Source organism: Mytilus edulis, chromosome 4 (assembly GCF_963676685.1).
Source record: "Mytilus edulis chromosome 4, xbMytEdul2.2, whole genome shotgun sequence".
NCBI lineage: Eukaryota > Metazoa > Mollusca > Bivalvia > Mytilida > Mytilidae > Mytilus > Mytilus edulis.
Window position 1 is genome coordinate 34,653,535 of NC_092347.1, and position 19,893 is coordinate 34,673,427.

At 34.7% G+C, this 19,893-nt stretch overlaps 1 protein-coding gene across 3 annotated transcripts in view; it reads left to right on the plus strand.

Annotated features, from left to right (window-relative positions):
- The first annotated feature begins 7,188 nt into the window (after positions 1-7,188).
- Positions 7,189-19,893, plus strand: part of LOC139519548 (hydroxylysine kinase-like) — a 35,780-nt gene continuing 23,075 nt past the window's right edge. The window contains exon 1 of one of the 3 annotated variants that reach the window (XM_071311716.1): positions 7,189-7,347. In XM_071311716.1, the coding sequence (XP_071167817.1) occupies positions 7,308-7,347 (40 nt within the window). In that variant the 5' untranslated portion in view covers positions 7,189-7,307. The remainder of the gene's footprint in view (positions 7,348-19,893) is intronic. The other 2 variants (XM_071311713.1, XM_071311715.1) reach the window with 2 other exon arrangements.

Sequence of the window (19,893 nt, forward strand, 5' to 3'; positions counted from 1 at the left end):
AGATTGAGGATTTTCAGGTATGTTTTCTGTTTAGACCTTTGTGTATGTCTAATGTTGTCTTATCTTTTTTTCTGGCAGGGCGCGACGCAGATTGGAGATTCGCAGGTATGTTTTCTGTTAAGGCCTTTGTGTATGTCTAATGTCGCCTATTCTTTTTTTCTAGCAGGTCGCGACGCAGATTGAGATATTCCAGGTATGTTTTCTGTTAAGACTTTTGTGTATGTCTAATGTCGCCTTTTCTTTTTTTCTAGCAGGTCGCGACGCAGATTGAGGAATTCCAGGTATGTTTTCTGTTAAGACCTTTGTGTGTGTCTAATGTTGTCTTTTCTTTTTTTCTGGCAGGGTGCGACGCAGATTGAGGAATTCCAGGTATGTTTTCTGTTAAGACCTTTGTGTATGTCTAATGTTGTCTTTTCTTTTTTTCTGGCAGGGCGCGATGCAGATTGGAGATTCGCAGGTATGTTTTCTGTCAAGGCCTTTGTGTATGTCTAATGGTTCCTTTTCTTTTTTTCTAGCAGGTCGCAACACAGATTGAGGTATTCCAGGTATGTTTTCTGTTAAGACCTTTGTGTATGTCTAATGTCGCCTTTTCTTTTTTTCTAAAAAAGCTTTGCCTGAAATATGACATTGATGATCCTTACAGTTTTATTATTACTCCATTATCCAAATTTTTATGGAAAAAATCCATATCAACAAAGGTTAATAGCTATTGGGAAAAACGCATTAACGATGAATCTAAGTTATATCCAACATTGTCATATCTGGAAATGAGCTATAAGATAGGACAATGTCATCCTATAGCAAGAACTGTAGATGCAAACATCAGAGATATTGCAAAGATACCAGTTCGATTAAAAATTGCAACTGGCACATACATTCTCCAAACAAATAGAGCCGCTTTTAATCAAAACAAAATAGATGTTGTCTGTATGCTATGCAAATGTAGTGAAGAGACACTTGCTCATTTTCTGCTAGGCTGTACCCGGCTTGAATATGTACGTAAAGATATTCTTGAAAAGATCACCAAGACCTGTAGCTTGCTGTTTGCTAAATATAATCTGGCTGTAGAAGTAGATCTTCTCACTGTCGTAGTGAATCCTTATGCCTACTGTATCACCTCGGCACATTTAGAGCTTACTAATGACATTAACATTCATTTAGAACCGCTGTGCAGACATCTTACATACAGACTGCACCATAAGCAATATGAATTATTGAACATTATGCCTAAGAAGAAGAATAGATCTACTGTAAATATTGGTGGAGGATATTCAGTGTAACATTTCTTATATACCGTACTCCGGGTTCCAGGAGGTGTGCCTTCATTGGCAGAAGATATATACAGATAGATAGATAGATAGATTAGCATTGGTTTCCCTCCCCCTTACTTATATTCCGGTCCAACGATTTACAGAAAAGAGCGACGATTTACAGACAAGTAATAGCTTTTCTAAAAAGCTTGCCGTATTTTAGCTGATTATATTGAGATCAGTGGTTTGTGAGTAGTTTATTTTTATTGGAATATTGCACTTCAAGCAATATGAAAACATAGCGCTTTTTTCTACTAATATGTCATTTTTTGTTGTATTATTGGTGGACCTGTGTTATAATGGAAGGAGACTTAATAAAATTGAGAATGGAAATGTCGAATGATATTATAATAAAATGTATTCTGTGTCTATAATCAACTTGATAAAATAGCATATAACGTAAACATACTTTTGAGGATTGCTACTTGACAAAATGGACAACAACAGAAGGTAGTGGCGGATCCAGAGGGGGGCGTAGAGGGCGTACGCCCCATCGCCCCCCCCCCTTTTGCTTGTTTTTTTTAAAATGATTAATCATACTAGACTATGTGAACTTCACCATTTCCTGTGTACTCTATTATTTAATTTTTATGCGACAATTCTTTACTTAAGAACATATTTTTCGCCATAATTTACTGATTGTCAAAGTCTTGTGAATCGCTATGGTGGAGTTGACCAGTGCTTCGAAAAAAGTCGCTCAGTCATTATGAAATTCAAATTACAGTAACACATGATTGCTTAAGGATGACAATCATGACACCTTCAAAGCGACAAAAGTTTGAACAAGAACATATTGACTTCTATTTCACTATTCCACCAAACAGGAAGTAATACTCTATAGACTATAACACTCTTATGAAAAAAGTTCCATGGCAATATTATTTACCTACGAAAACATGTTTAACCCCAAACGCCATTGTCATGATTGATATGGACTATATAAAATTGCTGTTGGTGTGAACCAAGCTTTGCGTTGAAGACCAAACTACAACCTTTAATAGATTACTTTTATAAATTGTGACTTGGATAGACATGATAGACAGTTGACTTTGGTACTTACATGTATATGAGATCCAGTTATATCTATCTACAAGATTGAGAACACATTTGTTTGTAATAAATTTAAAACATATTTAATTCTGTAATATCTGATAATAGGTATCAGTTATTTGTGATTTTTAATTTGATGTGTACTGGTACTCTCTGGTAATGCCAGTATCAGCATGATTAGTTGTGATTGAAAAAAATTGGGCAGTTGTCATGTGCAGGTACACCACATGTGGATCTTCTTTCCCCTCTCATTTATAAAATTGTGCATGATATTTATCACAGAAACGCACCAGTATTTTGGTGAATGAAACAGTCTTGTCATATTAAATTAAAGTCAGAGGTTGAGTAAGAGGGTTTTTCTAGGGGCCTGGGCCACCCCTTTTGTAGGAAATTTTTTGTTGTTTTTATACGGCATCACTGAAGCATGACTGAAGTTGGCCCCTTCTTTAAGCTATAGGCAGTCAGTGTGTTCCGATTATGAAAATTTCTGGATCCACCACTAAAGTTTGAGTAAAGTTAGATAAACATTTAATTTATGACAAATTATGCTGAAATTTGCACAGATAATGAATAAAAAATCTAGTAAATTAAAGATAGGCACTATTATTAAAAGCTTTCCTTGCTTATTCACAAGGACATATAATATCCTTCATGCTATTCTGATCTGAGTTTTTATTCATACATACATGTAGTCTGGTGCTGTTCCAAGTAGTCTTCTCTTTTCTGTTTCTTGAGAAGTATTTGTTTTACCTGTTCAGTCACTGTAAAGTGTTACAATTCATATTTAAATGCAACACATAAATAGTGACCAAAAAGGTACGGCTATCACATGAGAAGCTAGAAAAAAGTAAAATGTATACATTTTAAACATTTTTGTTGGACTATGAAAATGTGGTATATAGATAGATATGCATAGATAGACCATAGAATAAATAAGTAAACAAATTCAATGGAGATGTACATGTAAGATGAATTATGAAAAAAAGAGCCATGGCCAGGGGCCCTAAGCTTGACAGCATTTGGTGTTGAACAGGTAAAATGTTTGCATTGACAATAAATATAGCCTTTGTTAGAGGTGAGCCAGGTGGCCTTTTTCTAAATAAGCTATATTAAACATATTTCTGGGCTAGGTTGAAAAATAAATGAAAATGACTTTGAAAAAATCTAATAGAAATACACCAAATTTGGGAGACCTAGATCTATTAAAATGTTTGAAATAATAAGAAAGTTGACAAGAACTAAGCTTTTTCAGATAATTTACAGACTATTGAAGTCAGCCTATAATAGACTCTTTGCCTTCTGAAATGTTTGCTTATACACTGTGCTTTCCTATAATGATTTAAAATCAGTGGGATAGTTTTCATGAAGAACACTGAGCGTACAGGTATTATGACAAGATAAATGTTGTGTTACATGTATCTACCCAAATAAGTAAAATATAAAAATTCTTGACTTCTAAAACCAGTGATTGATCTCCTGATTTACATCTCATCACTCTATGCAGATGCTGTGTGAAAAAAAAATTTGACTTACCAGTATGCTTCTATCCATTGAGTTGATTTATTTTTAATTATTTTGCTTTGAATACACCTTATTGCTACAATACAAATGTATGTATATGTATATGTCCGCCATTACAAACTGTACATGTACATTACAAATATTCCATGTAAAAATTTGATGTTTTAATACAAAATATATGATGCCACAATGGATAAGTAATTGTTGTATGACTTTAATGGTTATAGAGGGACAAATTCTCAGGTCAGCTGGGACAATACATGTAAGTAGGGGTGGGGGAGGTGGCAACTTCTCCAGTCATGTTTCAGTGATTCCCTACATAATCAACCAAATAGTAATGTTCATCATGAAAAAATATACTAAGTGTAAGATCTGATGATGTGAATAAATTAAAATCAGACATATCAAATGAAATTTTCAGTGCTTTTGATATATTTATGGGCAATCTGATGAGTTAAGCCTTTTTTGACTGATTTTTATATTTCTTTCTTATGATGTACTGTTATACATGTACCACTGTCCAAGATTAGGGGGAGGATCGGAATCCCGCTAACATGTTTTACCCCGCCACATTATTTATGTATGTGCCTGTCCAAAGTCAGGAGACTATAATTCAGTGATTGTCATTTGTTAATGTGTTACATATTTGTTTTTCGTTCATTTTTTTAATATAAATAAGGCCGTTGGTTTTCTAGTTTGAATTGTTTTACATGTCATATCGGGGCCTTTTGTAGCTGACTATGTTGTATAGGCTTTGATGATTGTTGAAGGCCGTACGGTGACCTATAGTTGTTAATGTCTGTCATTTTGGTCTCTTGTAGACAGTTGTCTCATTGGCAATCATAGACATACATGTACCACATCTTCTTTTTTATAATGACTGCTGATCACCAGTGCCCATACTGGGACTATTATGGTCCAACAACCAGTGGCGGATCCAGAAATTTTCCTAAGTGCAGGCCCACCAAATTTCCCAGAAAAGGATGGCATGCCCCCTGGCCCCCTTCTAAATCAGCCTCATGACAACTCCAAAGAATAAATCATCATGTACGAGTACATTAAAGATCATCAAACTGTCTACCCCACATGCAAACATCTTTTTGGGAGTTAGCTGTGTTGCAAGTTTTTTGGGTTCGAAGGATCGTATAAATGATTGCCTTGGGGGTCATTGACATTGTCAAAATTATATAGGCTGTGCATTAATGTAAAACGCTTAATTATATAATTTGCAACAGCTGACACTATAGTATCCTATAGTGCACTGAAACCCTTGCCAATAACAATACCGTGATGTTTGATGTAGGCTTCTTTGCACATATTGCTCACCTTGTAATTTTTGTATTCTTCTAATCAGTATCGTCGGGTTTGTTTATTTACACCAGAAATCAATGAAGCGATGAAAGTGCTGGAAACGAAATTACATCTTCGGTAAATTCCGTGATATTAATATTTTCTAATCAATATGTCAAAGCAATGAAAAATAAATGGTTATTACTTTTATACATAGAGCATACGTTTTGTGTATTTACTATTTAAAATTTAAGCTTTCAAATATACGAAGAAATCTTATACAAAAGTATCTCAATCATTTAACCGTTTTAATACGCAGTGTAAAGTGTAAATTATACACATTACTTTTCTATTTTTAGAGAATAGCAATAATACATACATGTACAGTTTCTTACCAAAATAGCAACATAATTTCAAGATTAAATCATCACATTGTCACATGATTATATAATCTACACCAAATTGACAGTTTGTCGTGAGTTATCATCATAACTAATCACTATAGCAAATGAACACTTTATCATAATATGAACCTATAATCTAGTATCATGATTTCAATCCGACCCCACTTACGGACGCGTGGAACATATAATGCATGCCACCCATTAATAGCCAATCAGACGTTAAAATGACCTTCGTTTCCCCCAGAATCATTCCGGAAACAGCCACGAAGCAGCCATTAGATAGTATTTATAACCAATGAAATTACAGAAATACCGTAAACAGATTTACCCGAACCTGACGTTTAGCCTCTGACTAATCAGACCGTATCACCATGGTGATACGGTAAAAGAACCGAAAAGAACCGAAAAGGACCAAAAAGAACCGAAAAGGACCGAAAAGAACCGAAAAGAACATTCATATATTTATTATATAAAAGCAATATATATATATATATATATATACACGATTTTTTTTATGTTGTTAACAATACCTCGAAACAAAGGAATGCATTCAAATTTAGATTGTATATTTATAGGGAAATGTAGACTTACAGAAAGACTTTTGCAATATAACTAGGTTTTTAGTAATATTGTTTTTAAGTATACTGATATGTTTGATAAATTTTCATTTATTTTTCATCAAGGATTTTAATCTTATCATTTGAAAATTTGTTTATAATAGATATAAGAAGATGTGACAACTCTCCATCCAACTAACACTTTATAAAAGTAAACCATTATAGGTCAAAGTACGGACTTCAACATAGAGCCATGGCTCACATTAAACAGCAAGCTATAAAGTGCCCTAAAATGACTAGTGTAAAATCATTCACCTTAGGACAGGTGCAAACAAATGCAGCAGGTTTACACAGCTTTTAATAAGCATTTTACATTTTTTAATAGTAATATATAATTCATAGATTTTGCGGTAAAAATCATTGAAATGAAAAGCAATATTCTCGTACTATAAATGTTAATCCTAACATTTTAAAAAATGTTTCGTTTGTTAATAACAGAGATATATAATACATGTATATGGGTATGGTAACAATAAAATATCTTTTTTCGTGTCATTATATATATATGTGTGTATTAACTGATTAATGGAATGTACATACACATTCCCAAACATTTGTAAGGAACTGTTGTAATGTTCCAACTAAATTAGCGGTCGAGATTGAACAAAATAATGATACTTATAAATATAATTCACGTAGAACGATTGTTTGACAGTACATATAAATATTAATATTTCTTATATTTTTTTGTCTATTCTATATTTTCTTTAATATAAGATAGGCATCCGACCTACCTGTAAATTTCCAAATTTGAGTTAGGTAGTCCTGTCGCAGTATAATATTTCAAAACCCAAGAAACTTTTGTAAATAAATATCTTTTCATTTATAGACTTATTATAATTTGCAATTTGATAATTTCCTTCGATTACAAAAAAAAGGTCGATTTCCTTTTCGGTTCTTTTCGGTCCTTTTCGGTTCTTTTTGGTCCTTTTCGGTCCTTTTCGGTTCTTTTCTGTAAATCGTCGCTCTTTTCTGTAAGTCGTCGAACCCCTTATATTCCCCTGCATTTACACACGAGAAGAATTTCTAAATAATTTCATGAAAATACAGTAAATTATGGTTAATAAGTTATTTAAAAAGTATAACAAAGTGACAAGCAATGTCCGGATAAATTAATGTTCATAAAAGTGAAACGGGAAATTGACAGGACACAGAGTAAGTAACCTCGGTCTATTTTGAAAAATATTTGGTTTGAAAAAGATCGGGAATTTCCCGGCAAATTCGCATAGGTACATGTATTACGGGTACATTTACAGCTCAAACTGTGCGCTCTTTTACTATGGAGTTTCCTAAATATTTAATTATATACTAAAATGGAAAGTTGTTGAGATGGGTGGTCGGTAAAAGTGGTAACCCAAACCCGGACCCGTACCGGAATTTGCCGGAAATTTGCCGAACCGGAATTCTATTTTACATATATTATGATCTTTGCGTTGCGATTTTTTTCTACTAACGTTTATGCATTTGATGTATAATTTAATTCTATCTCATGTATGAAAAGATTTTTCTCCAAACATCACTAACAAACAAAAATTTAAGGTTTATTAATTTCCACCTTGGTAAAAGTGGTAACCCGAACTCGGCAACCTATTTTTCTTTATATCTCTGTATTATATGAATTCTTGAATGGACACTCAGACTTCGTTTGGGGAAAATTATCTTTCATATTAAAAACACAAAGATTTTTTCCAAGCTGTATAAAACATAACGATTTATTTCATTTCTAAGCGAATAGGTGGAAAACCGAATCTGAAAGGGAGACCACTCGTTTTTTTAATAGAATGCGCAGGTAAAATGACGGAATAAAACTGTATCGGATTCCGGGCTCTTGAAAATTTTTAACAACATCGGTGGTAATAGGACTATTGTCCGAAAAAAACAGTAAAAATAACAAAAAGACAAACAATTAAACTTTTAAATATATAATCAAACAAACAAATAAACAATTTAATAAATAAATAAATAAATAAATAAATAAATAACTAAATAAATAAATAAATAAATAAAATAAATGAATAGATAAATATTAGAATAAATAAATAAATAAATAAATAAATAAATAAATAAATAAATAAATAAATAAATAAATAATAAATAAGTAAATTAATAAATAAATAAATATTTATGATAGATATTCCGCCGAATTGTATATTGTGTATAATTATGAATTACTGGAATTACTGGAAATAACAATATAAGAAAAAAAGTTTAAAGAAAATCATAACGGAAAGCTTTCCACCCCTAAACTATTTTATTTTACTTTTTTATCCTACATCGATCTCAGTTTGGTGTTGTCCCTAACGGAAAGTATAAGCATGAATATCGAGGATATCTTATGATTATATAAGCTGTGATTTAAAAATTTAAATAAATCTTCTGAATTTTTATGGCTCTTGACAAAAGAAAATGTAACTCTTCTGGAAAAACTGAGCTGTTATATTTGTTACTGTTTTGAATTTAGGAGATCAGGTTGGAATATTGAGACTAAGTCAAGTAAATGTTTTGAGAATGAATGCATATTATGTAATTTTATTGTCGAGTCTGTGACAAAAGTCGCAGAAAGCTCAACATAGGGATCCTTGACCTCATTTTCATGGTTCAGTGACTACTTGAAAAAAGTAAAGATTTTTTGCAACGTTAAATTCTCTCTTATTATAAGTAAAAGGAATTCTTTATTTGGTATGTGCATACCTTGCTTCTCATGCCGGTCAGACAGCTTTCACTTGACCTCGACCTCTTTTCACGAATCAGTGAACAAGGTTAAGTCCATATCTCAGATACTATAAGCAATAGGTCTAGTATATTCGATGTTTGGAAGCACTGTAAGGTGTACATGTCAAACTGGCTTGTGTCATCTGACCTTGACCTCATTTTCATGGTACAGTGATCAAAGTTAAGTTTTTTAGTTTTGGTCATTTTTTCTAATACTATAAGCAATAGGTCAACTATATTTGGTGTATGGAAATATTTTATGATCTATATCAGTCACGCAGGTTCTATTTGACTTTGACCTCATTTTCACGGTTCATTGCTCAGTGTTAAGTCTTTGTGTTTTGGTAAGTTTGTGTGACAGTTGTAATAAAGCTTTATATTTAGGACTATCAACATATTATCAATGAATAGTGAGGAAGGCGAGACATTTCAGCGCGTACACTCTTGTTCTTTTACTCACAATATGTAAATGTGGTTTTTGGCTTTGGTTCTGACCAATGCTTATTTACTAAATATATATTTATATGTGACTATTATTGTTGTTGTTACCAATAATGTAAATCAGTTGTATCTTTTATGGCATTTATGGCCCTGTAATTTGGGGGGGGGGGGGGGGGTATTCTACTCTATACTGATCTATTATATTCTATATATAAATAGACTCTTATTTTGAACAATAGGACAACTAAATTTGGTAGAACCATGTGTAAATGTCTGTTTTGAAGGTTTTATATGTCCTTGGGTCTTTTTTTTTATGGTGGAACTGTTCTCTGATAGTCTATATATAAGGAATGACTGTAAGTCTTTCATGTCAGGCCAAGAGTTCAAATTACCTTGAACTAATTTGTATTGTTCATTTGTAAATGTCAGGTTGATGTAAATTTATACATCTGAGCGTATGCATCTTGTAACTTTTTAAAGAAAAATTTTCAACTATCGGGCAAAACAACGCTCCTTCTCGCTACCCCAAAACAGCCCGAAAAAACTTTGAAAAATCTACTAAACGATTTTATTTTATGGTCTTATATTTCATTAATAGAATCATATTCACTCTGTGTTATAGATCACATTTTTTTTCAATGCATATTTTGTTTTTGTTTATATGTTTATTTGCTTGAGTGAATCCATTTCAATTGACATGTTAACATTAACATTTTAAAATTTACTTGCGCCTGTCCCAGCCAGGAACCTGTTGTTCAGTGATTTTCGTTTGTTGTTGGTGTTCAAAGTTTTTCTCGTTGTTTTTGGTTTATAGATCAGACCTGTTTTTCGTTTGACCACAATTAAACATTTTAACATCTAATACTGCATTTACTTGCGCCTGTTCCAAGTCAGGAACCTGTTGTTCAGTGATTTTCGTTTGTTGTTGGTGTTCAAAGTTTTTCTCGTTTTTTGTTTATAGATCAGACATGTTTTCCTGTTTCAACAGTATTAAACATTTAGACATTTAAATGTTTAATACTGCATTTACTTGTGCCTGTTCCAAGTCAGGAACCTGTTGTTCAGTGTTTTTCGTTGGTTGTTGGTGTTCAAAGTTTCTCTCGTTGTTTTTTTGGTTTATAGATCAGACCTGTTTTTCGTTTGACCACAATTAAACATTTAAACATCTAATACTGCATTTACTTGCGCCTGTTCCAAGTCAGGAACTGTTGTTCAGTGATTTTCGTTTGTTGTTGGTGTTCAAAGTTTTTCTCGTTGTTTTTTGTTTATAGATCAGACATGTGTTTCGTTTGACCAGAATTAAACATTTAAACAACTTATATATATACTGCATTTACTTGCGCTTGTCCCAAGGGAGGAACATGTTGTTCAGTGATTTTCGTTTGTTGTTGGTGTTCAATTTTTTTCTCATTTTCCGTTTATAGATCAGACACGTTTTCCTGTTTGAACAATATTAAACATTTAAATGTTTAATACTGCGTTCACTTGCGCGTGTTCCAAGTCAGTCACTTAGCTGTTGTTCAGTGGTTTTCGTTTGTTGTTGGTGTTCAAAGTTTTTCTCATTTTTTGTTTATAGATCAGACACGTTTTTCTGTTTGAACAATATTAAACATTTAAACATTTAAATGTTTAATACTGCATTAACTTGCGCCTGTTCCAAGTCAGGCACCTGTTATTCAGTGGTTTTCGTTTGTTGTTGGTGTTTAAAGTTTTTCTCGTTGTTTTCGGTTTATAGATCAGACCTATTTACCTGTTTGAATATGTTTTACGCTAGTCATAAGGGGTCCTTCATAGCTTGCTGATCGGTGTTAGACAAAGCTCCTTGTTGTAAACCGTATTTTGACCTATACTTGCTTGCTTTTTACACACAGTGACTTGATCGGAGAGATGTCTCATTGGCACTCATACCATATTTTCTTATTACTATAATCAGATGTCTCGTGTTTAAAAAAATCAGTATGTTACATGCAATAATCTACTCAGCTTCGAGAGACACTGATGGGTATTGTGTAGAAGAAAACCGGAAATGCCGTTTAAATCATAATATAAAAAAGAAGATGTGGTATGATTGCCAATGAGACAACTATCCACAAAAGACCAAAATGACACAGACAATAACAACTATAGGTCACCATACGGCCTTCAACAATGAGCAAAGCCTATACCGCATAGTCAGCTATAAAAGGCCCCGATAAGACAATGTAGAACAATTCAAACGAGAAAACTAACGGCCTTATTTATGTAAAAAAAATAATGAAAAACAAATATGTAACACATAAACAAACGACAACCACTGAATTCACAAGCTCCTGACTTGGGACAGGCACATACATAAGCCTTGGTTTGAGTTTTGTTTTGTGTTTGTACCACGCAGAGGCTTGTATATTTTTGAAGACCATCTACTGACTTCTAAATATTTGTCGTTTTATATTGGGCTGTTGATTTAATAAAGCATACGGTACATCTTATATGTATTGCGTAACTCATCTATGATCATTGGTGGTCATATGTTAATCTTAAGATGTAATAATTACGATAAGAAATAATGACATTATTTGTATTTAATATATCATTATAACAGTAACAAAAACAACTATCACAATTTATATAGATAATCCACTAACATGTCTACAGTTATTGCAAAAAAATGAACAGTCACCAGAAAAGCTATCTTTTGTTGTGTCTTTGACACACCCGTAGTGAAACCAACAGCTGCACTGGGAACAGCAGACCATATTGTCAAACAGGTTTGGCAAATCACATTTAGCACTACAGTCTTTTTCTATATTTACAATGATGCTGGTATTTGTCCGTAATTTTAGGGACTTTCTGTTTTTCTGTCTGGGGAATGGCAGAAGCTGTTGTTTCATAAGACAATGAACCAAGTGATCTCTCATTTCATTAACATTGAAAGTTAAATCTTTCCCTCCAGTATAGTTGTTGTAGCAGAATTCTGTGGCATATGCTATAGCAAAAACCCCACAGTCAACGCTGTTTGTCTGTTGTTGCACTGTTGACAGTTTGACGGGTATAATTTTCCCATTAGTGTGGTATATTTTTGTCATCTGGATCTGTGTTGATGCTGATACCTTTTTGCGGGGATTCATGCTGTCAATAACATAAACCGTCCCATTCTTGTCTTGAACAGAGACCACCCAATGGTCATGCCCTGTATGGTGAATCTGCACTGATGGTGGTACCTGGGGTATCATATGTAGAGAATATGTCCATTGACCGTTTTTTGATAGAACGGGTGCGTAGCCAGTATACTGAAATCCGTTAACATTTGGAAACTGCTTTTTCAGTAGGTTTTGTGCAAAGTTAATTATATTGCAAGACAGTTTTCTATCACATTCTATGTCTCTTTTATCGGTGAAAGTTAACGAAATGCTATCAGTTAGTTGAAGCCACAATCGTGCGGTAATGGGAGCTCTAATAGTCGGATCACAACCATTTGTCGTAAGCGGGGTTTCTTTTCTCCGTGAAGAGCCTGACAGCTTTGGAAGTGGAGAATCAATAATATTGGAATCATGGTGGTCACAAATGTCTTTAGGAATTTCTGCTGAAGACGTGAACGGCTGTGGAAGTGGAGAATCTGGAATATCAATTTCATCAGGATCACAAATGTTTGTATGACTATCTGCGGGAGAGGCAAACGGCCTTGGAAGCGGAGAATCTGGAATATCAATTTTTGAATCATCAATGATTGGACTGTCAAACTTTATTTTCTTTTTTGAAACAGGCGCTTTTAAGGGATCTGGTGTTCTTTTTAAAATTGACTTCGGTGTTAGTATTGTCATTCTTGGTTTCGATTGTGGCGTTGAGCATACAAATGAAGCCTGAAGGGTTGAATCGGGTGCTGGAATAATTGAAATGTCCGTATCACATGGTCTTGGTTGCTTTCGTCCAGCTTTCTTATTTGGTCGCTTCCTGGAATTTTTGCGTAGTTGTGTCAGGTTGTATATACGCTTTTCACTAAGGTCTTCTACACCAATGCTCATTTGAACTGCCAAAATGTGGTAACATGTGGCTAAAGATGGACAAGAACATGTTTCTTTGGGATACAGTTGTACGCTGTATTTATTGCCATTTGACCCTTCTACGACGAACGAACCGGCTTCCGGCACATGGTAGACCTTCTTTTGTCGAACAACATTAACAGCGAGAGATCGCTGTGAACAAGGTACGGTTGTTTCCTTGTTTGCTAGGTTGACATTTACAGCTGTTTTTTGAAATGTAACATCATCTGGTTCCCCTTTTGTCAATTCAGCTTTTACCCGACTGACGATTTCATTGGGATCACAAACGTCTTTTGGAATTTCTACATCAGAAGGATCTACTGTTGCAGACATATGTCTCTGTTTTATGTAATAGTTGCCAGTCCCACATAATCCTCTCAGTAGTTCGTGACAATAGTAAACTTGTAGATAATGAAAGCTTAATACGGCACTGTCTATTGTAAGTTCTTTCCAGTCGTTTAGTCTCTTGATGACTGTGTTCATTCCCTCAACAATGTTGTTTGTCACTCCGGAGTAGGGATCATATACATTTACTGCTTCTAAAACCCAACGTACACTTGATTCTAGTAGCTCATCTCTAAGGTCATCATTGAAGTAGTCGTCAAAGGGTTGGCTCCATTTTTGGGAAAGTGTATTGTACAAACTTTCAAACGCTGTGAGGTTGTCTGTTTGCATTAAAGCTTTTACATCTGCTGGGTAAATTGATATGTCGTCTGTCTTGCCATCATGTGTTCGTAGCCACTGTTTGACATCTCGACGAATGTGGTTCCAGCAGTGCAAAAGCTTTGCTTGAGGCACGTGTGTCTTTATGGCGGTGTTTAAGGATTTTTCTCTGTCAGTCACAATAACAACTGTGTCTCTCTTTATATTAGGTACAAGTTGAACAAGTCTCTTCCAAAACCGGTCATGTACATCAGCACATTTCCTATCATGTATAAGGAAGGCTGCTGGTATTGTTACTCCGCCTTGAAACAGAACATGTTTGAAGACCAAAACAGACAGGTAGAAGTCCCCAATGTTAAAAGTAGTGTCATATGAAAGCAATGCAGGTTCGTCTGACTTTACCAATAACACCTTGTTGAATTCTGTTATTATATCGGGATGTGCTATAATACAAAAAAAGTCTGGAAATATGGTGATGTCGTGGACAACACCATCTAAATGATAGGCAAGTTCCAACGTGCTATAAATCTGGTCATGTGTAAGACGGTTCTCTTTGCGCAACATACGCTGTTGGTTTCTAACTTGCTCTGTATTCCTAGGATTAAGCACTCCTTGATAGACACCTTCGACTGGTTTGCTGACAACCATTTCTTTGTACACTTTATTTGGTTCTTTTGCCGTTCCTCGCTCACGAATGTCTACAATAACAGACGGCATAGTTCGACGATACTCCCTCGGATTTTCACTTTTGTCGTTGCCATGTGGTTGTGGTGTGTAGGCAAGTTCATCACCAATGTAATGAACCAGTTTCAGCGATGAATTCTCTTTATAATACATTCGCCTTTTAAATTCATCTGTGCCTTTGTTGTCCTTCGCTTGTGTGCGAATATTATAGCATCTTACAAACACGACTGGGTTATTCTTTGGAAGCCCATAGCGACCTCTATTTATCCATCTGTAACCATCGCAACTCCAGTCTCTTTGGTATTCGCAGTCAATCATATACAACTCACCGGCTTTTGGTTTACTTGGTGGTATAGTAGAAATTTTTGATCTGTCGGGGTTGTCAAACAGTGACAAAATTTCATTCTGCTTCAATGCATCGTTTCTTGATAGATATACTGTTGCATTCAGTTCAACACCTCCGCCAACAATGTCACATAATGGGAAACAACTAATGACAGATGTTGTCGACTTATCAGATGGATTTGGCGTCTCGTTTAGCTGAAGCTTACTAGTGTTCAATGGTAAAGGCTGACTGGGACTGCTTTCAATTGTAGGCTTCTGGTATAGCGTAGACACTCTGACTGATGATTGTGGTAGTCTATTAGCAGAAACATGAGGCAAGGCTGTAGATGGTAGAGATGGAAAAGACTGGTCGTCAAACAAAACCTTGTACTGCTTTGTTACACGTGACTGCTTAACTATAGATGTGAATGGTTGTGGTAGTCTGGTAGCTGTTGCGACATGAGGCAAGGCTGTAGATGGTAGAGGTGGAAAAGACTGGTCGTCAAACAAAACCTTGTACTGAGTGGTAACACGTGGCTGCTTAACTACAGATGTGAATGGTTGTGGTAGTCTGTTAGCTGTTGCGACACGAGACAACGCTGTAGATGGTAGAGGCGGAAAAGACTGGTCGTCAAACAAAACCTGGTACTGATTGGTAACACGTGGATGCTTAACTACAGATGTTAATTGTTGTGGTAGTCTGTTAGCTGTTGCGACACGAGACAACGCTGTAGATGGTAGAGGCGGAAAAGACTGGTCGTCAAACAAAACCTGGTACTGATTGGTAACACGTGGATGCTTAACTACAGATGTTAATTGTTGTGGTAGTCTGTTAGCTGTTGCGACACGAGACAAGGCTGTAGATGGTAGAGGTGGAAAAGACTGGTCGTCAAACAAAACCTTGTACTGAGTGGTAACACGTGGCTGCTTAACTACAGATGTGAATGGTTGTGGTAGTCTGTTAGCTGTTGCGACACGAGACAAGGCTGTAGATGGTAGAGGTGGAAAAGACTGGTCGTCAAACAAAACCTTGTACTGATTGGTAACACGTGGTTGCTTAACTACAGATGTGAATGGTTGTGGCAGTTTAGTAGCAGTTGCAGTATGAGACAAGGCTGTAGGTGGTAGAGATGGAACGGCTAGGACGTCAAACGAAACTGATACTGAGTCTGGTTTGGTGTCTTTATTGTTGGTGGTTGTAGTTCTGACTTCTACATGCGGTGTGTAAAATTTGACATGCTCTATAATGATCCTGACGAGAGTAAGTGTGCCCGAAAAGCTCAAATGTAAACCATCTCTACTAAGTAACTTTCTGTTGACAATCCCCTTTCCTTGAAAGGTTAAGCTATGGTCGATAAAATGAATAGATGAACTGTTTTTCGTGATGTTGCGTAAACAATCGTTGACTTGTACTGCTTTGTTGTTCAGATTTTGCAAGTGGAGTGGTGAATTTTTCTGAGACAGTAGGTTGTTTCCTCTTGGTAAAATGCTGGATATAAGAATGACACATCTGTAATAGAAAATGACATGATTAAGTCTTCAGTTATAATATTTTATTTTACTACACTTTTAAATACCATATGTCGATACATATACTTCATATAATCGAAATCAGATACAGTTATGCATCTAAAAACACACTTTTTTATTGGGGGTGGGGGTGTTTGGGGGAGGGGGGGGGGGGGGGGTGTTCAACTGCTAATCTCCAAATGTTACACAGCTTCCTCATTTTTATATTACCGGTTTATTATTTTTGTTTCATACCTAGGACAAGACATAATGAGATTTGCTTAACATTTTATCTTGTTTTTGGCCTCGTTTTGTCTACGCTTGTCTAGAAAATATATGAGTGGACCGCCGAGTAATCTGACTTGTAGAGGTTACACGGCTGTCATTCAGTATAGGGAAAACAGAACTTTGTACAAGAAAATAACGGTGATCTACCTTTGCGACCGGTCTGATAGTTGATCTTTCAGAAATGCGGACAATCCTAGTATTGACCATGCTTGCGGTAAAAAAAAAAAAAAAGAGGTAAATACGGGCAAATACTAGGACTAGCAAAAACTTGTTGACAGATATTTTGAATGGACAGTACTATAACAACCACCTTTTCCCTGGTCAAGATCTGTTGTTAATGAAATAATGGTGAGTCGCCCTTGGTATTTTCCAGTGGTATTTACCGCCCTGGAGAATACCCCTCCAGTGGTCAATACTGGCAAATACTGGTCAATTGAAATTTTCATGGTGGTTTTTTACTATTTGTTGAAGTTAAATTGGAAAGTGATATTTATTTAGTTTTTTTCCAGAGGATGTTGGAGCTTATATAAATGGATGAATTTGATATGTTTTATTCATCTTTAACACATATACTCTCAAATTTAGTCCTTATAAATAATGATATTTCAACTGTTTTAAATCCGGGCGTATTGCATTTCAGCTAATTTTTCAAAGTCTCAATTCTACGTTTCCGGAAATTTAAAGTTACAGGTGTCATATAAAAGAGGGACGAAAGAAACCAGAGGGACAGTCAAACTCATAAATCGACAACGCCGGCTAGATAAGAAAAAGACAAACAAACAAATAACAGAACACAATACAAAACATAGAAAACTGAAGAATAAACAACACAAACCCCACCGAAAACTAGGGGTGATTTCAGGTGCTCTGGAAGAGTAAACAGATCCTGCTCCACATGTAGAGTAAAATGATCTTGCTAACTTTTTATCTTTCTTCCTAAGAAGTTCCTGTATGAAGTTAGCCTCATAATAGTAAAGAAACAAGTCGGATAGAAGCGGGGCAAAATTCGTTCTCATTGGAATGCCGATAGTCTGTTGAAAAACACGTAGAGAACGTAATAAATCTGTTAGTCAATCAAGAAATCAAGCATCTTGATAATGTCAGTTTCAATGAATTCTTTGTTTGAAGCATATTGGTCCTGTACAAAGTAGGATTTATCCCTTTGTAAGACAAGATACTTGTATCTACGTATATAACCTATTTATCACATGGCATTACTAGGTGTGAAAATTTAATTACAGCAACAACACAAAACATAGGTTTTTAAGTAATAAATAAAGGATATTTGTTTGTTATTGTAAGATAGCAATTTCCTTAAGTCAACGACAATCATGTAAGTTTGTAATTATTTCTAAGAATTCTGATTCCTTCAAAAGGGATTAATACATTGTGCTATTTCAAATTTTCGTCTACTTTGTTCACTTTGTTAATTAGATATATTAAATTCATCATTTCTCATTCTTGAGTGGAATTTAGTATTATTTCTGTTAGATATTGCTCTGTTTTGTGTCTATAATGTGTGTCATATATTGCATTATCAGATATTTCCAGGGAGACAACTCTGTACATCGAAACGCAAAAGATCTGTGGCTAGTATACTAGGTTACAAGAGCGCAATTATTTGTTTACATTTTACCGGCAGGTTTTTTACCCCAAGATGGTACTCAGAATAGAATCCTATACGGCTTCTGATTGGTTGATACAGGATTGGAATTATATTTAATCGAAAGCTTATCCAATTAGGTTTAAAAATTGCCGAAAATCATATTCACATTTTACGAAGTATAGAAAATATCTTCAATTTCTGCACGTCGGAGCCATTAAAAATATGCCTTTTTCATTAAGCGAAAAAAGTAGACGATTTTTTTCAACTGCATTTTAAGTCAATTTGAGCCGCATGACCCTATATTTTTTTTTGGTTGTAATGCAACACTGGCATTTGTACTAACAGGAACTGCCACCCGTTTTTCCCTAGTTTGTGTAGTCTTCGAGAAAAAAAATACGGAACACTAGTGGTACCCTATGGAAAATGCATTACGAATAATTGCGCTCTTGTAACCACTAGTAATAGAATAACTTCTTAGTTCAGTGACAATTATATTAATTTGTAATTAGTTTCCATGTTCCACTTAACGATTTGGCATTATAATTATTATCGATATTAGTTTAGTTGCTAACCGTCTTGCTAAACGTCATGTTGCAAATATTTCACGTATATTTAAGACATAATGTGATGACATAAGGTTGTTTGATAGTATGATAGTATAACTTCCATTGTTCATTGAAAATCAGATAGGTTTGTAGTTAGATGGTTGCTTAACATCCAGTGGCAAATATTGCCTGTATGTTTAGGACTATGATATTTTGATGACATAAGGTTGTTTGCTAGTATGATAGTATAACTTCCATTGTTCATTGACAATCAGATAAGTTTGTAGTTAGATGGTTGCTTAACATCCAGTGGCAAATATTGCCTGTATGTTTAGGACTGTGATATAGTAATGACATAAGGTTGTTTGCTAGTATGATAGTATATCTTCCATTGTTCTTTGACAATCAGATTAGTTTGTAGTTAGATGGTTGATAAACATCCAGTCGCCAATATTTCATGTATGTTTTGGACGAGGATTTATATTTAGTGTTGATGTTAGGTTGTTTGTTATTGTAAGAGTGCAACTTCCTTAATTCAACGACAATCATGTAAGTATGTAATTATTTCTAAGAATTTTGGTTCCTTCAAAAGGGATTAATACATTGTGCTATTTCAAATTTTCGTCTACTTTGTTCACTTTGTTAATTAGATATATTAAATTCATCATTTCTCATTCTTGAGTGGAATTTAGTATTATTTCTGTTAGATATTGCTCTGTTTTGTGTCTATAATGTGTGTCATATATTGCATTATCAGATATTTCAAGACATTTCTGTAAATTGAAACGCAAAAGATCTGTTGCCAGTATACTAGTAATAGTATAACTTTCTTAGTTCAGTGACAATTATATTAATTTGTAATTAGTTTCCATGTTCCACTCAACGAATTGGCATTATAATTATTATCGAT